Source organism: Vombatus ursinus, unplaced genomic scaffold (assembly GCF_900497805.2).
Source record: "Vombatus ursinus unplaced genomic scaffold, bare-nosed wombat genome assembly UNPS02014809.1, whole genome shotgun sequence".
NCBI lineage: Eukaryota > Metazoa > Chordata > Mammalia > Diprotodontia > Vombatidae > Vombatus > Vombatus ursinus.
Window position 1 is genome coordinate 2,900,355 of NW_020954587.1, and position 23,047 is coordinate 2,923,401.

Genomic DNA, 23,047 nt, shown 5'->3' on the forward strand with positions numbered 1-23,047 from the left:
CTTTGATCTTAATATGTCATGCTAGGCATATACCTCAAGTAGATCAAAGAAAGAAAACAAAGTTTTGTGTACACCAAAATATAGCAGCAGTTTTTGTAGTGTCAAATAAGTGGATTCTCATTAAAAAGGGAATGACTGAACAAATTGTAGTAAGTGAATGAAATAAAACATTACTGTTCTATAAGAAATGATAAATATAAAGAGTACAAAGAAATATAGAAAGACTTACATGAACTGAGAGAGCTAAGTAAGCAGAACCAGGAAAATTGACAATGACTTCCACAATATAAATGGAAAGAATGACCACAAGATGGAAACTGAACACTTTGTAATTATGAAGAACAAACATGACTATGAAGAAGAATTGGGAGAATGTACCTTTCTTCCTTCTTTGCAGAGGTGGGAGACTGTGGAAGTAGTCCACTGTACATATTGTCAGAATTGGTTGATATATTGGTTAGTTTTGCTGAACTATTTCCCCCCCCCTCTTCTTTTTAAACGTGTTTTACCTGGTTTGGGGAGGGGGAAAGGATATATTGAGAAATGAAATTGGCATAAAAACAAAGGACCAATAAAAAATTTTAAAATAATTCAGTAGACAAAAAGGGAAAGGAGATACTGAAAATGAATTGATCAGACACCAATTTGGGAAAACTTAGAAGGCTGGGAAGAAGATGGAATGGGGAAGAAGAGTAGTCCAGTTTACAGATGGAGAATAATTTAAGACTAGAAAGGTAGGTCATTGCTAAATTGTGGGCAGCCTTGAATGTCAGGCAAAGGAGTTTGAGTATTATTCTGTGGACAACATGAAGACATTGGAGAGCTGACATTGTGGAAACAAGCAAAGGTGTAATGGGCCATTAGTACCCATGGAGCATAATTGAAGGGCTCTCCAACCAGTTGCCAGTCACTAGTGGAGTGAGGGATCACAGATAAACACCTCTGAATAGCCACAAATATCTTCAAAGTAACAGAACCTGGCCATATGGCCCCAAGCCCCAGCACCCTCTTCAATCCCACTTCCTCTTCTGGCTTCTTCCTTGATGACCTTGACTTCTCCCTGAAATTAATGTTGTGGGGAAGCTTTTCAAATCATACTTTGAGGTTGCTCTGGTTGAGCTGGCAAAGGCCTCATAGATGGGCAGTTCCTGGTCTATGTACCAGCAAAAAGAGATGGATCTGATGGTTGCCCAGGGCAACCAGTAACACCTTAAGAAGAGAAAGTTCTTGCCTTGTCCCTTCTTCCTTCTTGGTGTCACTTTGGATGGCTGTCTGTACAAAGGAACTGTCTACTAGTACCCACTGCCCAACAGGGAAAGTCTTTACTAGAAATACCAGGTGTCAGTTTGGGAGTTGAAATATTCCTGTGGTCCCACTCTCTCTTTTGGGCACACATCAGAGGGGTAAGCTCTGCTCTGTATGGGAAAGGGTCCCAGTCAGTAGGTGGGAGATTGCTCCTTCCAGCCTCTTCTTTGCCGAGGCCGAACAGGGAACTAGAGTCTCCATACATCTCTACTCTTCATCGTCCACTATGGGGCTGGTCTCAGGTCCCAGACCTTCAGCCTCCAGACCTCCCAGTTCACCCCCCGGGTCCAGTTGCTCTGTTCTCAGTGATGAACATCCCACTGATATCCCAGTACACAAAGAGTGCAATTATCTTTGACTGGCGATGCAAAGGGGACTTGTGAAGAGCCAGGTGATGGTTCTTGCCCCAATAGGAGTCACTTTTCAGAAGGAATATAGTCACATGACCCTCAGCACTCATGATGACCACATAAGGATCATTGATGGCACATTGCACCATGGGAGAGCCCAGGTCCACAGGAATTAATTTCAACTGGTTCACTCATCCTAGCAAATAAATACTGAGGGGTGACACCTTGACAACATAGCGATTGCCACCAATGTTACCAGCATAGACAATGAGCAAAGCCAGTTGCATCCAGCTCCATGATCTTCTGACCTGTCTATAGGATCATGGTGGAATCTTCCCAACTGAGAATGAGAAAACCATGTCTTTTCCTGTCTTCTGTTTCTGGGAGTAGGCTCCTGTTCTGCCACCTCCTCCTTGGTAGTCTCATCCTCTTCCCCGCACAAGGGTGCAAGGGTGTGATGACTGTCCATGTGCCATAACAGCTGTGCAGCTCAAGGGCTGTCACCACCTAGGTCCAAATGCTCTTCTGAAGCACAGACAGTGCTTCCATTCCCCAAACAAGATGAAGAGAAGGGGCTTAATAGTACTCACGAACTGCAGACTAGCGATGCTCAGGAGCTTCTCACCCAAGGTCTGAACATCAATAATGTAGCTTGTCAGGGAGCTTGTCTTCTGCCCTTCCCCTACAGCCCCTCATGCTCCTCTGCCACGCTCCCCCTTGCAAAGGGCATGTTCCATAGATCAGCATGACTGGACAGCACCCATCAGGGTCCACTTACACCTAAAGTGTGTGTACAGTCTGGCGGATGCCATCCCACAGCTCAGGCTCCTCAAAGTAATGTAGTGAGACTGTCTTTAGGTCCTGGGTCCCGGGATCATGCTCTATCACTGACAGCTTGGCATCTTTGAAACTGAGAAATAGAGCATCTCTTTTGGTTCAGGAAAGGTACATATTGACCATAGACATGACATTTCAAAAAAAAAAAAGGGGAGGCCATAATTTCAGCTTTTCTTTGTGTAACTTCGCATCTGTGTTCCATCGATCATTGGCTGAAGTCTCAGCATCATGGTTGATGCTTATACTATAGCTGAGAGGTCACAGCCACCATAAGCTTGCGTTCAACATTGCTGAAGAAATTGCAATAGGGGAAAACTCCAGCTCCGTCGGGGGCGGGGGTGGGGGAGGTCAGCCTGCTTTTACACAGCATACGTGGTGGTGCCAGGCGGAGGGAGCCTCACAGCCTGTGCCGCGCACCGCCTGCGCTGTCTCCTCACAGGGCCTCCCTCCCCGAGAGATGCAAAAAGGAACTCTAGGACCCAGGGGATGAACTGATTTGTTTGACCAGCGCTGGTATGACTATTTAAGGACTCTAAAAGCAGGCTGCTCAGAGGCTGTGGAGGGAAATAAAATTCACAACCCCCGTGCTTCCTCTTGGCCCAGCTAAATCCTGGAAGGGCTTCTGATGCCTAGAGTTGGAGGTGAACCCAGAGGTGCAAATGTGAACCTAAAAAAAAAAAGAAGCATGGGGAACACCACCAGGAGGGGGACACCTGAATCCCCGCCCCTTCCATTCCCCCACCCCCTTCCTCTCAAGGCTGCCACCTGTCAGCAGCGCTCAGATCTCCCTCAGCAGCGCTAGGTCAGGCAAACAACAAACCAACTAACACTTTCTTGGAAATGAGCCCAAGCAGGTCTGAGTAGGGGCCAAGGCTGGCGCGCTGCAGCTGCCCTCTCTCCCCGCCCTATTCTCTCCCACGAGGGACTGGGCAGCCAAGCTGCGGCAAACAGGCCGGGTGGCCAAGGCCGGGGTGTCTGACTCCAGCAGGCAGGCGGCAGCTGTGCCCACCCCGGGCAGCCTTTTCTCTGGGGCTCCGCTGCAGGGGTGGCATCAGCGGCGAGGCGGCCGGGGCTGGCAGGGAGCAGGAGCCGGCGGAGAGAGAGCACCAGGGAAGGAGCGATGGACCTATCGGACACTTGTCATCCTCCTCTCCCGCCCGCGGCTGGCGCACGCAGATAACCAGCGCAGGCTGGCGGGCCGGCCCCGGGGGGTGGCAGACGCGGTGGCCCGGTGACTCCGTAGGAGGGGGTGGAGATGAAATTCCCCGGCTCTGTCCTGGTGTCCGTGTTCCTCTTCGTGGCCGAGACCGCCACCGCTCTGTACCTGAGCAGCACCTACAACTCGGCCGGGGACCGCATCTGGCTGTCCCTGACCCTGCTCTTCGCGCTGCTGCCCTGCGTGCTGGTGCAGTTCACGCTCATCTTCATCCACCGAGACCTGAAAAGGGACCGGCCGCTGGTGCTACTGCTGCACATGCTGCAGCTGGGACCCCTGATCAGGTGGGTGGTAGCCTGGGGCCCGGGGCGCGGGCGGCCGGGGGCCAGTCTTGGCGGTGGTTTACTCTCCTCTGCCCAAACTCAGAGCACTTTCGTTTTTTTTTTTTTCCATCTCTCCTCCAGGCGCTCCTCCCTTCCAGCCATATTTATTGCTTCAGGCCGACACAGGGGAGGTGGGGCCCCCCGCGGCCTACTGGAGATGGAGGCCGCCCTCTCGGGGGTGGGAAAGAGAGGGATGGAGTTCCTAATGTATTAATATTGGAGCTAGATGCACGGACTACAATATAACATCATTGGTGGTAGAAAAGATCCCCACCTGCCTGTCACTCTCTATTCCCATCTTGCAGGTCAAAGCTGTAGTCACCAAGAATGTAGACAGATTGTGGGATTTGGGCTACCAAATAAATAGACTCTATTTTATTCTACAGTAATAATATTTGTTGTCAGGATTTTAATTGTGCCATGCATACAGACAAACTCCTGGAAAAGAAGTCATGCCACACCCTTCCCAAGCCTGAGTAAATAGAAAACTAAATATATACATCATTCTTATGAGTTGTGTTTTTCCCCCCAATATTTTGCATCTTCAGTTCCCATGCAAAGGACTGCGTATGTAAGCAATGTGTTGTTGGAATGATTTTCCTGTCTTCCTTAGGCTTGTGGGCATGTACAATTAAAGTTCCTGTACCAATAGCCATGAACAGAAGCACTTCTTTTGGAACATTTGTTCAGATTATTATCAAAAAGGTACCTTGTTTATCTATCAGTGTCAAACCCAAACACTTAATATTCTATAAATGAGGGGAAATTTCACTTTATTTTTACTTGAAAGACTTGGAGAAGAATAATGTTTATGGATAGCAGAACAAAAAGTGCCCACCTGTGTCATAACCATGGAAAGTGTAAAACAAAACTCAGAATGTAACAGACCAAGAGTTCTTAGATCTAATGCTAAAAAATTGTTAACTTACTTCAATATAATTGGTTTCCTTTATAGTCCTATGAATTGTATTTTATGCATTTAAAAACATTATTTTAATAAGGAATCTATAGGCTTCACCAGGCTTCTAAAGGGGTCAACGACAAAAAAAAAAAGCTTGTGAACCCTTGTAATAGACAAATAATTTTAAAGAGAGAAGAAAGAGGGGGAAACTCTAGGCCAGGGGTGGGGAACCTGAGGCCTGTGGTGGCCACACCTGGCCCTTTAGGCGCTCAGCTTAGGCCCTTTGAATCCAAACTTCACAGAACAATTCCCCTTAATAAAATTATTTGTTCTGTAAAACTTATACTTGGTCAAAAAGCTGTACCCAAGGAGCTAGAAGGCCACACGTGACCTCAAGGTCACTAGTTTCTCACCTCTGTTCCAAGCAAATGTCTTATCAATCCGTATTTAGCCAGAATCAGCCATCTCTATGGCCTGGTAGAAAGAGTCTTGTACCAGAATTTGATGACCTGCTCCTCTATTATACTATTTCCTGCCTGTGTGGCTCTGACACAGTTTGTGCCTTAGTTTCTTCATGTAGAAAATGAAGGGATTGAACTTGGTCTCCATCTCTAAGGTCCTACACTAATCCTAAACTCGCAACAGTTTTACTCATCTAACATGAAGTCAAGGAGCTGGAAGAAAGCAAGAAACCAAAACAAAACAAACCAAAAACAAAACAAAACAAAACAAAAATAAACAAACAAACCTCTTGGCAACTAAAATAGAATGCAGGAGCACAGATTTAGACACAGAAGAGAAGTTGGAGTTCTTTGAGTCTGAATCTCTCACTTTACGGATGAAGAAACTGAGTCCCAGAGAGGTTAAGTGAATTGACCATGGTCACATAGGTAGCAAGTGACAGGATTGGAAGCCAGAACCTATGACTAAATCCATTGGTCTTTTCCTTGGATCATTGTTCCTCTCAGTTTCTCAGCCATTGTATTTTACTGAAAGGGGAGTGTGACTTGATGCATACTACGAGCCTTTTGCTTTTACTCTACAGATAATTATAACAAATTTGAATTCCTAGCTCACAACATATTAGAAACACCAAATAAGAAGTGGGAAGAGGAGCTAATGTGAGTGGGGACTGCTGCAACAACTAACAAACATTCCTGAGAGCGGAGTGGAAGACAAACAAACAAGCAAACATTAAACATAGACAAGAAGTAGTAAAACCAAAAAGCAACCAGTGGGCTGTAGCCATTTAGTAGAGAGATATACGCCCCTGTGTACCTCAAAAGCAAGTGCAATAAACAGCATTCGTATTTATGCCACTAGGCATCAAGGAAAGTTTAGATTATTTTCAGTATTCTTTGTTTCAGAAGATAGGAAAGTGTAGTGTTGATTGGAGTGGTGAGTGACTTGAGGCAGGGATGCTAGTATAGTGGTTTTGAAACTTTTTGAAGTAACAAAATCCTTTACTTTAAGTAAAGCTTTAAGCAAAGCCCAGGGAGTGGGGAAAATTTGACAATGTCTAATTAATAATATTCTACTACTGGCTGGTACACACACACACACATCACAACACAATATACAGGCACAAATACACACATAGATTTAGATTTCGAAAATACAGAATGTCCCTAAAACTTTGCCGAGACTTTTCGGATACCCTGTATCATGCTTTAAACTTTAAAAATAATGCAACAGTGATTAAAAAAAATTACATCAGCTTTAACTCAAATCTAACAATATTACAAATAGGTTACTTAGAAAAAAGAGTGTGTACTTTGTATCAGTAAGGGCTTTTTAATGAGAACAATATTAGACACCATAGCTCACTTTGTAAAGAGCTTCAAAGTTATGTTCCTTCTGTCCTTTATTTATGTGAGCCTGTATTCTGAGGAATTTTTTTCAGTTAATGATATTTTTGCTTTGAAAATTCTAAAATTGTTTTAAAGCTTTCTCTTCTATTTCTTTTTATTGGCTGATTCATTTATTTATTTTTAACATTCTTTCAAAAAAATTGAGTTCTAACTTTTCTCTTTCCTTCCTACTCCTCCACCACCCATTACAAAGGCAAGATAGGTGATATCAATTATATATGTGAAATCATGTAAAACGTATTTCCATATTAGCCATGTAGCAAGAAAGCAGGAAAAATAAAGAAAGTTTAAAAAATTGTGTTTCAGTCTGCATTCATGCTCCATCAGTTCTTTCTCTGGAGGTGGATAGCTTTTTGATCATATCATACGGAATTGTCTTGTATCATTGTATTGCTCAGAATAGCTAAGTCATTCATAGTTGATCATCATTTGGTATTGCTGTTACTGTGTACAATGTTCTCCTGGTTTTGCTCACTTCACTTTGTATCAGTTCTTATAAGTGTTCCCAGGTATTTCTGAGACCATCTTGTTTGTCATTTTTTTTTTTTTTTTTGTAGCACAATAGTGTTCCATCACAGGGGCAGCTAAATGGTACAGTGGATAGAGTTCAAGGCCTGAAGTTAGGAAGACCTATCTTCCTGAGTTCAAATCTGGCCTCAGACAATTACTAGCAGTGAGGCCCTATACAAGTCCCTTAACTGGTTTTGCCCAGGTTCTCATCTATAAAATGAGCCGGAGAAGGAAATGACAAACCACTCCAGTATCTTTGCCAAAAAAACTGATGAAGAGTCAGACATGACTGAAATGACCGAACAAGAACAACAAAAATTCCATTACAATCATATACCACAATTTGTTCAACCATTCCCCAATTGATGGGCATCCCCTCAATTTCCAGTTCTTTGCCACCACAAAAAAAAATGCTGCTATAAATATTTTTATACATATAGGTCCTTTTCCTTTTTCTTTAATCTCTGTGGGATACAGACCTAGTAGTGGTATTGCTGGATCAAAGGGTACGCATAGTTTTATAGCTGTTTAGGTACAGTTCCAAATATGCTCCAGGATGCTTGGACCAGTTCACATCTCCACCAACAATGCATTAGTGTCCCAATTTTTCCACCTCTCCTCCAACATTTGTCATTTTCCTTTTCTATTATATTGGTCAATCTGATAGATGTGACCCCAGAGTCATTTTAGTTTGCATTTCTCTAATCAATAGTGATTTAGAGCATTTTATATGAGTATTGATAGATTTGATTACTTCATCTGAAAACTGCCTGTTCATATCCTTTGATCATTTATTAATTGTGGAATGACTCATATTTTTTATAAATTTGACTCAGTTCTTTATATGTTTGAGAAATGAGGCCTTTATCAGACAAACTTGCTATGAAAACCCTCCCACCCCCCAGTTTTCTACTTTTCTTCTAATCTTAGCTGCATTGGTTTTGTTTGTGCAAAACCTTTTTAATTTGATGTAATAAAAATTATCCATTTTACATCCTGTAATGCTCTCTACTTTTTACGTGGTCATAAATTCTTCCCTTATCCATAGATCTGACAGGTAAACTATCCCATGCTCCTCTACTGAGCTTATGCTATCACTCTATGTCTAAATCACGTACCAGTTTCGATTATGTATTGGTATATGGTGTGAGTGTTGGTCTATATCTAGTTTCTGCCAACCTGCTTTCCAGTTTCTCCAGAAATTTTTGTCAAATAGTGATTCTTGTACCAAAAGCTTGGATTTGGGGGTTTATCAAATACTAAATTACTATAGTCATATATTACTGTGTATTGTATACTTAATCTATTCCACTGATTCACCATTCTGTTTCTTAGCCAGTGCCAGACTGTTTTGATGATTATTGCTTTGAAATACAGTTTGAGATCTGGTACTCCTAGGCCACCTTCCTTCACATTTTTTTCATTGATTCCCTTGATATTTTTAACCTTTTGTTATTTTAGATGAATTTTGTTACTATTTTCCTAGCTCTATAAAATGATTTTTTGGTAGAACTGAATAAGTAAATTAATTCAGGTAGAATTGTCATTTTGATTGTATTGGCTCAGTCTACCCATGAGCAATTAATATTTCTTTACTTATTTAGATTGGACTTTATTTGTGTGAAAAGTGTTTTGTAATTATGTCATGCAGTTCTTAGGTTTGTCTTGGCAGGTAGACTCACAAGTATTTTATAATACCTGCAGTTATTTTAAATATAATTTCTCTTTCTATCTCTTCCTGCTCAAATTTGTTGGTAATACACAGAAATACTGATGATTTATGTGGGTTTATTTTATATCCTGAAGCTTTGTTGAAGTTATTGTTTCAACTAGTTTTTTAGTTGATTCTCTATGATTCTCTAAGTATAACGTTATATTGTCCACAAAAAGTGATAGTTTTGTTTTCTCGTTGCTTATTCTAATTCCTTCAATTTCTTTTTCTTCTTTTGTTTCTATACTTAGCATTTCTGGTACCATGTTGAATAATAGTGGTAATAATAACGAGCATCTTTGCTTCACTACTGATTTTATTGGGAAGGCTTCTAGCTTAGTCTCATTACAGATAATGCTTGATGATGGTTTTGAGTAGATGGTACTTTATATTTAAAGGAAAGCTGCATTTATTCCTATACCTTCTAGTATTTTTTATAGAAATGGGTATTATATTTTGTCAAAAGCTTTTTCTGATCTATTGACATAATCATATTTTTTTTTTGCTATTTTTGTTGTTGTTGATGTGGTCAATTAGTTTGAAAGCTTTCTACTCCCTTTTTAAGGTTAAATGGTGTAATAGCCATAGTGCTGGACTTGGAGTCAGGAAGAACTATGTTCCATTCATGCTTCTTGACATTTACAATCCTCCTCAGTTTTCCCATCCCTAAATTGGAGTAATAATACCTGTCCTACTACACATGTTTGTGAGATTCAAGTAAGATAAACAAATGTAAAGCACCTTGCCAACTTTTAAGTTCCATATAAATGCCAATTATGATAAATGCTTTTGGAATGTTGCTGGAATCATAGAACTGTTTGAAAAAAATGTGTAACATAGTATCCATAGACCATCATCATCACTAGAAATAAATCTCAATTATAATTGTCCATCATCATATTTATTTCTTTTGTATTTGGAATTTGGTGCTAGTACTAGTTCATGGATCATCAGTTATGGTTTGGAAATTAGTGGTTTCAATTGTAAATATGTTAGGAAGTATAAATAAAGCTGGTTTAGTTAAGTCAGCACTTTCAAGAGAAAGATAAATTGGGACTGCTAATCTTAGCCCATTGTCTTACTTATTTACAAGCTTGTTTTGTTTTTGTTTCTTTTTACCAACTGACATTTTTCAATCAACAGACAATTTATTAAGCATCTACTGAGCAGGATTAGAAAGTCAAGAATGAAAACAATTCAATTTCTGTCTTTAAAGAGCTTAGAGTCAAATAGAGGAATATAACATACATTAGTACATTGTGTGATACAAGATAGAATTTGATAGAGACAAAACAGAAACCAGGACAAAATGCATTCAGAAAATTTGAAAGAAGAGAGATGACTGTTAACTGGAGGAACAAGAAAGGCATCATGGAATAGATGGCCCATGAAATGGAAACTAAAGAAAGACACAGATTTCAATAGATGAGAGATAAGGAGGCACCAAATTCCAAGCATGAGGGAAGTTCTTTGTGAATGCATGGGTGTAGGAGGGTATAAAATGAGCCTGATGGACTACTGATGGTGTAAGTTGGCTAGAATATAGCATGAGTAAAGGACAGTAGCATGAAATATAACTGAAAAGGTAAATTGAAACCATATGGTGGAGAGCAAAGACTAGAGAGTTTGTATTTTGTCTTCTGGGGATTCACTGTAGGTATTTGAGCAGAAGAGTGATGGGATGAGACCTGTGCATTAGGGAAGGAGAAGGAATTAGTATTTATACAGTGCCTACTATGAGCCAGGCACTGTGCTAAGTACTCTTTTACAAATAACATCTCATTTGGTCCTCACAATAACCATGGGAGGTAGGTGCTATTACTACCCCCATTTTACATTTGAGGAAACTGAGACAAACAACATTTAAATGACTTGCCTAGTCGGGTCATGAAATTAGTAAGTGTCTGAGGCAAGATTTAAACTTAGGTCTTCTGATTCAAGTCCCTATCCATTGAGCCACTAACTAGCTGTCTTGTTAGGAAGATTCTTTTGGTAATTCTGTGAAGGGTGGAATAAGGGGAGCCTGGAAAAAGCAAGAGGGTATTACAATGGTTCAGCCAAGATGAGAGTCTGATCTTGGGTAGTGACAGGGCAAATTAAATGGGAGAAGGGTCACTGTCGTAGAATTGACAGGGCATTTTTGCATTCTTGTCTGTTGAGAATTTTCAATTGTATAATTATCTTTCATGATATTTTTAAAAAAATTTAAAAGGCTGCTGTGCTATATCTTTGTCCCTGCAATGTTTCCTCTTCATGAATCTGTTTGTCCTTCTTCATGGGAATCTTAGGGCTCTGCAGAACAGAGTTTGGAAAGTGTTGCTTTAATGAAATGACTAAGTGACATTAGTTTTAGCTGCTTAAAATCCTTTTATGCTTATTCTTTCCAGTTCTCCATTGTATTCCAGATGGGTGAGATGGGTGCTTGGACTTTTTTTCTTTATATTTCTAGTGTTGTATTCTTATACATGAAAGTTTAGAAAGATTTCTGTGCAAAATATAAAGACCCAGAAAAGCAGTCTAGACAGCCAAGATTTCATTGTCATGAATAGTTTATCCTTCTGAATAAATGAGAATCTTACATGGTTGATGCACCTGGAAAAAGTAATGTGTTATTCATAGACATGTGCCTCACAGATATACTATTAATATATAATATTATACACATTATACACAAATATATAAATTATATCCTTCTTCCTTCTGACTATTTTAACTCTACTTGTCTGTCCAAACTGGTCAAAATTGTTTCTTCTAAGTGAAATAAGGAATGTTGCACCATGATATATTTAGTGATTTTTATATTTTAAGATTATTTTGGAGTTTTGCTTTTTTTTTTCAAGTGGAAGAAAGCCAATTTACTATGGACACCAAACTTGTCAGTTGTTTGGACTTGGACTATATTTCCCATAGGAGCAATCCTATAAAAAATCCTTTAAAAGTGCCCTAGACTGGTCCACAGCTGCTTACTATTTAGTTCACAACATATCTGAAGGAGAGCATAGTTCCAATACTGCTAGAAAATCTAACCATACTGGTTAACACAGTTTTCCTGGGAAAACGTATTAGTTCTTGGGATACTAGAAATATATCTTTCCTAATCCCAGTAGAACCAAGAGGATCTTCTCCTTTTTGCAGGAGATACAGTAAGGAGTAGGAGAAGGGGTGGGAGAGAGACATTGGGTAGGTAGGCGGGGTCTTCTGCCAGTGGAAATCCAACAAAAAAACTTCTTCAACCTTGTCTGGTTCCCAATTATCACTTTCCTTTTCTTCTCTAGATTCACAGCCTTCCTTTTTTTTTTTTTTAACATACACGCAATCATATATTTGCACATCCTCTTTGTTCTCTTTGGTTTCATAAGAAAAATCCCCATAGGAGCTATATATGTATAGTATACATACACACACACACACACACACACACACACACACACACACACACAGAGTATTGAAGTGGGAAGAAAAACAGACACAGGCTGTCCTTTATATTCATTCACAGGTTCTGAAGGGAAGTGGGGATTCAGAGACAGAACCGGGTTTCTGAGGCATTTTGGTGTAGGAAATAAGGAAGTAGTTTAGGATTTGGGATTACTCTGGTAGGATCACAGGACTTGGAGCTATTGTTGTTCACTGGTTTCAGTCACGTCCAACTCTTCGTGACCCTATTTGGAGTTTTCTTGGCAAAGGCACTACAGTGGTTTGCACTTTCCTTCTCCAGTTCATTTTACAGATGAGGAAACTGAGGCAAACAAGTTTAAGTGACTTGCCCAGGTTCACACAGCTAGTGTCTGAGGCTGGATTTGAACTCAGGAATATGAATCTCCCTGACGTTAGGACCATCACTGTGCCACCAGAGATTATCTAGTCCAAATCCTTCATTCTACAGGTGAGGGTCAGAGAGAGAACATCGCTTGTCCAAAACCATACAGATAGTAACTAACAGATCTGGGAATTCAAGAATTCTTGATTCCAAACCCATTGCTCTTATAAATCAGGACAAAAGTAGCACTGAGGCTAGAAAAACAACAATGGACAAAAAGAAGAAAAGAAAGAGGAAGGAAACAGTATTAGTGTTTACCCTCCCACTTCCCTCATGACTACAAGTCATGCCTCTTGGATTATCCCATTGTGAACAATCCCACTCCCCACTGTCCCTTGGTTGAAGTGATAGTGGGTTTGAGGGGCAATCTCAAGCATCAACTTGGCAGAGATTTTGAGGAAGAAAGGACAGAAGGAAAGGAAGAGAGAGAATCCTAAATTGTGCCATAGGGAAAGGAAAGGAAGCTTCTGTAGTCACCATCTGGTGGTCATTCATATGTAAGATTTATGCAGAGCTGAGTGGGTTGAAGTTGGCAACTGCTTATATATTCCTTTAAGTAAAATTTCCCTTTTGAAATAATTTTGAAAAACTACCCAGTTAAAAAAAGCTCTGTCTAATGTTGTCTAGATGGGGATGTGAAAACTACATCACTGATCATTTTTTCCCATTGTATCTATTTACTAGCTGAATAATCATGAGCAAGTCAAACTCTCATTGCCCTAACTGACTCATCTTTAAGATGGACACAATAATTCTTGGACTACTTACTTCATAAGACTCTTACTTTGTAAACCTTAAAGTAAAATAAAAAACCAACTGGTCATTAATATCATGTAAGGGGATGTATAGCTATATCAAGGGTGGTTCCAGGCATGCTGGGTTGTCATTTCTTATGAAAATTGCTATAATGAAAATAACACTGAATTTAGAATCAGAAGATCTGGGTTTGAATTCATGCTCTGCCAGTTACTAGATGTATGACTATGACCAATTCACTTAAACTCTTAGTTTTCATTTTTTAAAACTACAAAATGGGGAGAGTAATATGCGCATTACTTACTTTACAGCATTGTTGTGAAGAAAGTGCTTTGTGAATCTTAAAATCATATACCAATGTGACTTATTAAATTTCTTTAGATGTCTCTGATCTTTATTCTCCATGAATTAGTCAATGAAAAAACATTTATTAGGTGCTCACTTTGCTCACTCTGTGTAAAGCATTGTACCAAGGATATGAATAGAAAAGCAAGACAGTCCCTGTTCCCAAGGAACTCACATTCTAATGGAGAGTCATCATATAGTAGGTTTCGGCAGCAAGTCAGATGAAAAGGCTCCATGGTGTCTTTGGCTATAGCAGCTAAACATATGATAATGTATCATCTTTAATGTCATTTCCACTGGCTGATAAAACCACATTCATTTCTGTCATTGAACCATTTGATGGTGCCAAGGAGTTTAGTGGCGAGAACTCCATTCAAGTTTTGCTAGGATGCCATTTGCATAGAAGTTGTTGTGATGATATGGAATAAACGTCTTAGACTCATCTTCATGATGCCAAAACTAAATGAAAAGTAAACAATTCAACTAGTCGTTTCTTCTGTGTAGTTCCAAACAAGTGACCTTAGTAATCATTATGATCAGTTAGGAGTTAGGCACAAGGAGCAAAAGGTAGAAAGGACCTTAGTGGTAGGTCATATCCTTCCTTTTATACATAAGAATTTGTGGATCAGATTGGGGAAATGATTTGCCAAGGTTCAAATCCTGATCCCCTGATTTGAAGTCCACTAGTCTTTCCACTCCTCCACAGCTGTTCAGCAAAAGATCTGGTGCTTGGTGTTAAAAGATATCCATATAGTTTAACACACTACTTGCACACAGTAGTAACTCAAGATATCCACTGCTTATTTGAAAGATGTCACTACTGAGCCATCTTAAAAAAATCCTGCAACATGGCATGAATAAGAAGCCAAAGAAAAGAGACTATAACATGACATGAATGGGAAGCCAATGATTTTGTGATTTTTTTAATTTTTATTTTTTGAGGCACAATGGATAGAGCAGTGGACCTGGAGTCAGGAAGATCTGAGTTCAAATCCAGCTTCTGTCACTTACTAGCTGTGTGACCTTGGGCAAGCCACTTAGCGTAGTGCCTAGCACATAGCAGGTGCTTAATAAATGTTTATCAATTGGTTGACTTAACTTCTGTTGGTCTCAGTTTCTGGTTCTGAGGCTAGTTCTCTATTCACTATGCCACGCTGTCTGGTGTTGGGGATAAAAAGATGACAAATAACATAATCTTGCCTTTAAACAACTTATAACACAATAGGGAGGAGATGACATAGATGAATATGTATGATATAAGATAAAACTCAGTAACTGAAGAAGAGATCTAGGAAAACACTGTAGGGAATTTTAAGGAAAGACTTATACTCTGAATTATTTCTTTAGGCATAGGAATGGTTTTGTATTTAATTGGTATCCTTTCCTCAAGTTTCTAGTTAATTCTATAGAATACTCTCTGATTAATTTTCCTTAAACCCCTTAACTTGAACTTTTGACCACATGTACAGAGATAATGAATTCAAATCTAGCCTCAGACATTTCAAAAAGTCAAAACCTCTATTTGAATCAATTTCCTCACCTCTAAAATGGGGATAATAGTGGTGCCTACCTCCTATGGTTGTTGTGAGGATGAAAGGAGGTTATATTTGCAAAGTGCTTAGCTCAGTGCCTGGCACATAGGAGGCACCATATAAATGCTAGTTATTATCATTATTATTTTATTATTATCTCCCCAATCCTAAAATCTCTGCATATATTTTGCATATGACTACATGTGTACATAACCAATTCCCACTAGAATGTAAGTTCCTTGATGCTAGGACTTTTCAGTTTTGTCTTTGTATCTTCACTAGCACAGTGTCTGACATATGACATTGCTAAGTTGTTTCAGTAGTGTCTGACTCTGTTCCCATTTGGGGTTTTCCTGGCAAAGATAGTGCAGTGGTTTGCAATTTCTTTCTCCAGCTCATTTTACAGATGAGGAAACTGAGGCAAACAGGGTTAAATGACTTGCCCAGGGTCACACAGCTAGTAAGTGTCTGAGGCTGTATTTAAACTCAGGTCTTCGTGACTTCAGTCCTGGAGCTCTGTCCATTGCACCACTTAGCTGCCTGACATGGAGCAAACTTAATTAATGTTTGTTGATTTATTGACTGATTGAGGCAGTCACGCTCTGGCCTTACTGCTGGTCCTCTCAAGCAACACTTCCCTCTTCCATTTTCATGCCTTTACAATTTCACATGGGCTGGAATACATTCCTTACTTAATCTGCCCCTTAGAGTCTCTTGTTATCTGCAAAGCTCAGCTCAAACATCCCTGCTTTTGGTAAACTTTTTAAGTGTTATATGCATGAGTTATTATTTTTATGACTCCTAACCCCTGACTCCTCCCTGGGATCTTTTGCTTGTCTCTCTCTTATTCTCTCTCTGTTTACAACTGTGTCAAAAGTTCTGATTTTCAGTTTAGTTGTTTTTCTGTTGTGTCCGACTTTTTGTGACCCCATTTGGGATTTTCTTTGCAGAGATACTGGAGTGGTTTGCCATTTCCTTCTGCAGCTTATTTTATAGATGAGGAAATAGGGAAAAACGGGGTTAAGTGACTTGTTCAGGTTCACAGAGTAAGTGTGTGAGGACAAATTTGAACTCAGGTCTTCTTGACTCCAGGTCCAAAGCTCTATCCACTGAAATGACGGGAAGTGAGCGTGACTGTCATTTGGGTATCAGTGCATTCTTTTCCCACCAACAAATATAGTCAGTAGGTCAACTAGCCTTTATTAAGTTCTTACTATATGCCAGGCTCTGTACTAAGCACTGGGGATACAAGGAAAGGAAAGACACCATTCCTGTTCTTGAAGAGCTCACAGTCTAATGAGGGGGAACAATGTGGAAACAACAATGTACAAACAAGATAAGAGAGGTTAAATTGGAGATGATCAAAATAAGGAAGGCACTAGTATTATCCAAGTTCATGTGATATCTCCAAACCTAAATTTCCTTAGAACTGAGACCAGGCTGTATCTGCTAGAATAGATCTGAAACCTTCGGTCCATTCCAGGGCACTCAGGACTCACTTCTGAGGTTTTTGACACAATATTCAACAGCTCAGATTTAAATTTATTGACATCTTGTTTTACTTCAGGTGGTAAGGCTTTGCCATATGGTATTCTCAGTATTTAATATGATTGCTTGAAGAAGCAGGGACACCAAGCTATTGTCATATCTCATTGCCCAATTCATAGGAATGAAAAATTTCTGGTCCTGGGTGGTGCCACGTGCCCCCTTACTCCAAACTATATGAAAACAGGAAAACTTGTCTTGCAAAACTCTGTTAGGGGGAAAAAAAATCAATTCAGAGATTTCAGTGCTGTGTAAGGTAGACCCCACCCTTTTCCTTGTTATTTCTGGTGCACTACTTAAAATGGTGCTAGAACTCAAAGGATAGCAGCAATGGCTTCCAAACCCTAAGGTGGCCTAAAAACCATAGTTCATGAAGCTATTTCAATATGTATACAATTTATAAATCACTTAAGGTAAAAAGTAAACTTCTAGAAATTACGCTGAGGTATTTCTATAGAAATGTCTCATACAAAGTTTTAAAATTTTTCCTTAAAACAGTTGTGTGAAGGAATCTTCATAAACTCTTCCGTCGTATGTTCACTTGCTCACTAATGCATTATGAATCAGGCCAGAGCCATACTTTTCTGGTAGAGCATTGCATTTATTCCCTATTAAGGCATCCTTCTATCACTGCATTAAACGACTATTTAATAATAATGAAGCAGTGATTCTGTTTCCCAAAGTAATAGTTCGGTACTTAGGAAGTAATATGGTATGTAAATGAAAACATGAATTAGTTATATCTGGAAATGCTGTAGTTCACATCTACCTCTCTTTGGGACCAAAGAAAACAAGTCTGAGCTCTCTTCCACATGAAAACCCATCAAATATTTGACAACACCTACCACGTCTTCCTGAAATCTTCTGAATTAGGTTACAAAATTATTTTAATTAAGAATTTTTAATGTAAAATGAGACTAATTTTGATTGAGATTAGAATAAAGGTATACAGCCTATGAGGGGAAGTTAGGTGGGTCAATGGATAGAGTACCAGGCCTGGAGACAGGAAGATCTGAGTTCAAATTCACCCTCAGAGACTTACTAGCTAAGTGACCCTGGGCAATTCACTTAACCCCTATTTACCTCAGTTCCTCATGTGTAAAATGGGAACACATTGGAATAGAAAATGGCAAACCACTTCAGTATCTTTGCCAAGAAAACCCCCTGGACAAAGTCTATGGGGTCACATAGCTATTTAAATGTGAATCATCATTAGCATAGAAAATTTATCAGTGTCCTTCACGTGCCTTTGTTCTAGGTATCAAATGAACATTGATGACTTTTATTTCTTCTTTGTCTTAGAATGGTGTATATGGGGCATACTAGCCCAAATCAAGGCCCATTTCTCTTAGGTTTTAAGGCAAATCATTTTGTAATCTCTTTGGAGTGACTTACTGTTAAGATGAAAAGTTGCCGAAGAGCACAGTTCTCTGTGATGATCTAAAAATAACACCATATTGAATGATGACCAAGAAATCCGAAGAAAAACATCAACAAAGTCCCTCAATCTGGTCTAGGTCTGTATAAAAAGATAGCCAGAGCTGTGGACCTGGAAGAGGGGTCTTCCCAGAGAGACCAGCATGAGAACAGATAAATAGGCTTGAAGCCCTCAACAGCAAACTGGGGAAACCCCAAGGAAATGGAAGACCTCAACAGGGCCCCAAATGGGTAAGATCCAGAGAGGATGAAAAAAGAATAATAGCACTCTTCCTGGGGAAAACCCCAAGGGGATTGGAAGGCCCTGATAGCACCCAGGTCCAGGCATCTTTGGAGTATATATGCATATAGTATGTATATATGTATTTGTGTATGTATGAACACACATATATCGTGCGTGTGTGTATATGTGTGCATATACATATACACAAATATTTATACACATATGTATAGTATGTATGAATATATATGTGCGTTCATATATATGCATATATGTTATATATACATGCATACATGTAGAACACTATTGTGGCAAATGAAGAAAATCAATCTGCTTGTCTTGGTGTTCCAAAAATTTTGTTAAATAGTAAATATTTGGGATTTTAGGGCTTTTCGAACATTATGCTATTATGTTTAATTATTTCTAGATCAGCTTTTCTATTTTAAAAACAGTATAATATAGTCTTTGATGATTATTGCTTTGTAATATAGTTTGAAATCTGGTAGTGATAAGCCCCCTTCCCTTTTTTTTTTAACTTTTTTTTGAGATTCTTGAACTTTTGCTCCTCTATGAATTTTTATTTTTTTTCTAACTCCACAAGGCAATCCTTTGGGAAGTTGATTGGTATGGTACTGACTCTGTATCTATCTATCTACCTCTTGAGAGCATAAGAAAGATGCATTTCCACTATTATGCACAATAGTGAATGAATGAGTGAAAAACATTTAAAAGTGTACTATATACCAGGCATTGTGCTCAGGGTACAGATACAAAAGTGAAACAATTCTTGCCCTCAAGGATCTTACATTCTAATAGGTGGAGACTAAACATGTAGGGGAGCAGTGGCTAGGGAAGTGTGTTTTGGGATCTTACATTCTAATAGGTGGAGACTACACATGTAGGGGAGCAGTGGCTAGGGAAGTGTGTTTTGGTTTGGGAAATCGCTGGACCAAAGCTGGATAGTAGCCTTACAGAAATTAAGTTTGGAAAAACATCTAATGGTATATACTACATTAAATACCAAATTGATATGTAACCTAGAAATAAAAGCTCACATCAGAAATAAATTAGAAGAGTAAGGAAGAAGATATCTTTTGTAATTATGGATAAAAAAACAGTTCATGACTAGGAGATAAAATAGATAATTTTGACTACACAAATTTGAAAAGATTTTGCACAAACAAAATCAATGCAGCTAACACTAGGAGAGAAATAATTAACCAGAGAAAATCTTTGCAGCAAATTTCTTTGATAAAAGTCTAATATCCAAGATAAGGAGCTGATTTAAAAATAAGAGAACAAGAGTAACTCTCTAACACATAAATGGTCAAAGGATATGCACAGATAGTCCTTAAAAGCAGGAAAGCAAACTACCAATACCCAAATTTTAAAGTGTTCCAAATGACTAACACTTTTAATCCAGTAACAGAAGTACAAATTAAAACAATTCTGAGGTTCTGAAGTGTGTTTTTTAAAAAGGAATATATTAATTGTTTGAGGAAATATAGAGTGATAGGTGTTTTGAAACTCTACCCCCAAAGTCACTAAACTGTGCATACTGATCCAGAGATGCTAGCATGAGGAATATATACCAAAGAGATTAAAAAAAAAAAGAGGAAAAGGATCGATATGTACAAAAATATTGAAAAGAGCACTTTTTGTTATACTGGATAATAAGGAAAGAGGGGTGCCAATCAGTTGGAAAATAGCTGAACAACGTACAGTATATGAATGTAATTGATTATTGCTTCATGAGAGATGATGGATCCAAAAGGGATGAATTCAGACAAACTTGGGGAAACTTGTATTAATGGACACAGAATAAAGTGAGCAGAACAAAGAGAACAATTTATGTAATGACTACAACATTGTGAAGAACTTTGAAAGACTTAAGCACTTTAATCAATGACCAACAGTGATTCCAGAGCATGAATAAAACATGCTTCTTACTTTTTATATTAGAGATGCAGAATAAAACATACATTTTTGGACATGGGCAACATGTAGATTTATTTTGTTTCACCCTGCTTATTTGTTGTAAGGGAGGGTTTAAAATTTTACTTTGGAGGAAGAAAGGGGACCAAAAATATCTATGCAAAGGAAACAGAAGTATAGAAAAAGTATAGAAAAGTGAAGAAAGTATTATTTTTAATGCACAGAAGAGAACAAAAGGGTATTCAGAAGCAAACAAAGTCAAACAAGATAGCTTTGGGATTAGTGGTTTGAACTTATACTTAAACCCTTAAAAGTACATAGAAAAATTTGTAGTTTCATATATAATCTCTTTTCCTATTCTTTGCATATGCAAACGCTCGTATGTTGGAATTTGTCAAGCTTAGAATAATTTTTTTAAAAAATCTATGTGGTATAAGTAGTTCAATACCACATAGAGTGATGGTCTATGGACCATTCTCATATTGATATATAAATTTATGTATATATTTATTGTATATAATATGTTTATATATGTTTATATACTACATACGTAATATAAATGTGTTGAAAATATAAAGGGTGACTATAGGTTAATCAATATTTTAAAACTTTGAGAAAACTATACAGTGAAGATCTATAAAAGCAAAATAAAAAAAGAAGCCTTCTTATACACAAAGATCAATGATTTACAATTATGGAATAAATATGTTAGAGGAGAGGAGTAGCATGGGGATGAGGAACAATATAAACTCAAATAGAAATTCTAAGAATGAATAATAAATATTAGCTGGAAGTGACAGAGATTTGGGATGAAGTTATATATGGGTGAATTTTACAACTGCTTCTCCACTGTGATCAAGGAGTTACAGGGAGCTGACTTAAGGGAGGTAGCTGACCAGCTTGTGGCTGTCAGCAGGGATAAACTGATATTTCATATTAGAATTCCTGCATGAAAAATCTAGGAGAGAAAGCTCACATGACTTAACCCTTCACCTAGCAAATATATGTTAAAGACCACAAAGTTACAGATTCCTAGGTTTAGAAGTAGAAGGGACTGCAGAGATCATGTAGTCCTAACCATTTAATTTATAGATGAAAAAATGGAGGTCCAGAGGGATTAGGTGACACAGGTAATATAGATAATATGTGATAGAAGCAGGATGAATTAAATACAGCATTCTTTCCATAGGCTTCATCATTTACAACTTTTTATAGTAAAAACCGGTTCCTATGAAAGTGGTTATTTTGTTTGTTGCCTGCATCTGTTCCCTCTTAGATCTTGATGTCATCCATCAATCAATTAGTCAACTAAGTATTTAATTCCTATTGTATGTCTTGGATCTCTTCTTAAAAATACATTTTTGATGTATTTTATGTCAGCCACTTCTTAATTTAATGCCCCCCATACCTCTCACTCCATATGAAACCCATATTTGTAAAAAAATTATTAGTAATTTTGATCAATTTTGTACAATATTGTTGTTGATTATTTGTAATTAATTTTAAAATGGTTCATATCCTTTAACTACTTATCTTTTGGCGAATAGTTCTTGGTTTCATATATTATTGTCAATTCCTTATAATATATGTACCATACATACATTATATATAAATATATATATATATCAGACTTTTATTAGAGTTATTTGATGAAAGGTTTGATTTCCCTATTCAACAATTTCTTTTACTTTAAAATGAATTGATTTTGTTTGTGCAAATGCTTTTTTATTTTATGTAATCAAAATAATCTATTATCCTTTGTGTTTGCCTTTATTCCTTATTTGTTTAAGAATTAGCACTAATCCTAATTGTGAAAAGTACTCCTCTGTTCTCCACTATTTTGGGGTGTGTGTGTGTGTGTGTGTGTGTGTGTTTAATTATGTAACCATTTATGTTTAAGACATATATTCATGTGATACTTCTTGTGGCAAGTGATGTAAGATGTGGACCTAAATCTACTTTATGCCAAATTGTTTTCCATTTTTCCTAGAAGTTCTTGTCAAATAGAGGGTCCTTCTCCTTAAAGTTTGGATTCATCAATTTGTTGAATACTGGGCTCTATTGTTTCTGGGACCTGTTTTTCTACTTTGTTTCATTTATCTACTTTTCAAATTTTTTACCAGCATAAAAAAGTTTTGATGATCATAATTTTATAATATAGTTTGAAGTCTGGTAATGATAATGCTTTTTTCATTCTTCCTTTTTTCATAATTTCCCTTGAGATTCTAGAATTTTTTCTTTTCCAAAATTTATTATCATTAATTTGTCTAATTCAATAATGTAACTTTTTCATAGTTTGATTGACATGGCATTGAATCTGTATTCTAATTTGAGTAACATTGTCATTTTTACAAGCAATCACAAGCAGCGAGTATCTTTTTAATTACTTAAGTATTCCTTTATTTCTGCAAAGGCAGATAGGTGGCACAGTGAATA

General features: G+C 38.1%; 1 protein-coding gene and 1 pseudogene across 3 annotated transcripts in view; one reads left to right on the forward strand and one right to left on the reverse strand.

The window, feature by feature from the left end:
• Positions 1-726: 726 nt before the first annotated feature.
• LOC114052741 lies at positions 727-2,862 on the reverse strand (annotated as a pseudogene).
• An 865-nt stretch (positions 2,863-3,727) lies between these two features.
• Positions 3,728-23,047, forward strand: part of XK (X-linked Kx blood group) — a 55,301-nt gene continuing 35,981 nt past the window's right edge. For all 3 annotated transcript variants that reach the window (XR_003570309.1, XR_003570308.1, XM_027875426.1), the window contains exon 1: positions 3,728-3,992. Coding sequence is in view for 1 of the 3 variants with exons in the window: in XM_027875426.1 (XP_027731227.1) it covers positions 3,748-3,992 (245 nt within the window). In the remaining 2 variants the exon portion in view is untranslated. The remainder of the gene's footprint in view (positions 3,993-23,047) is intronic.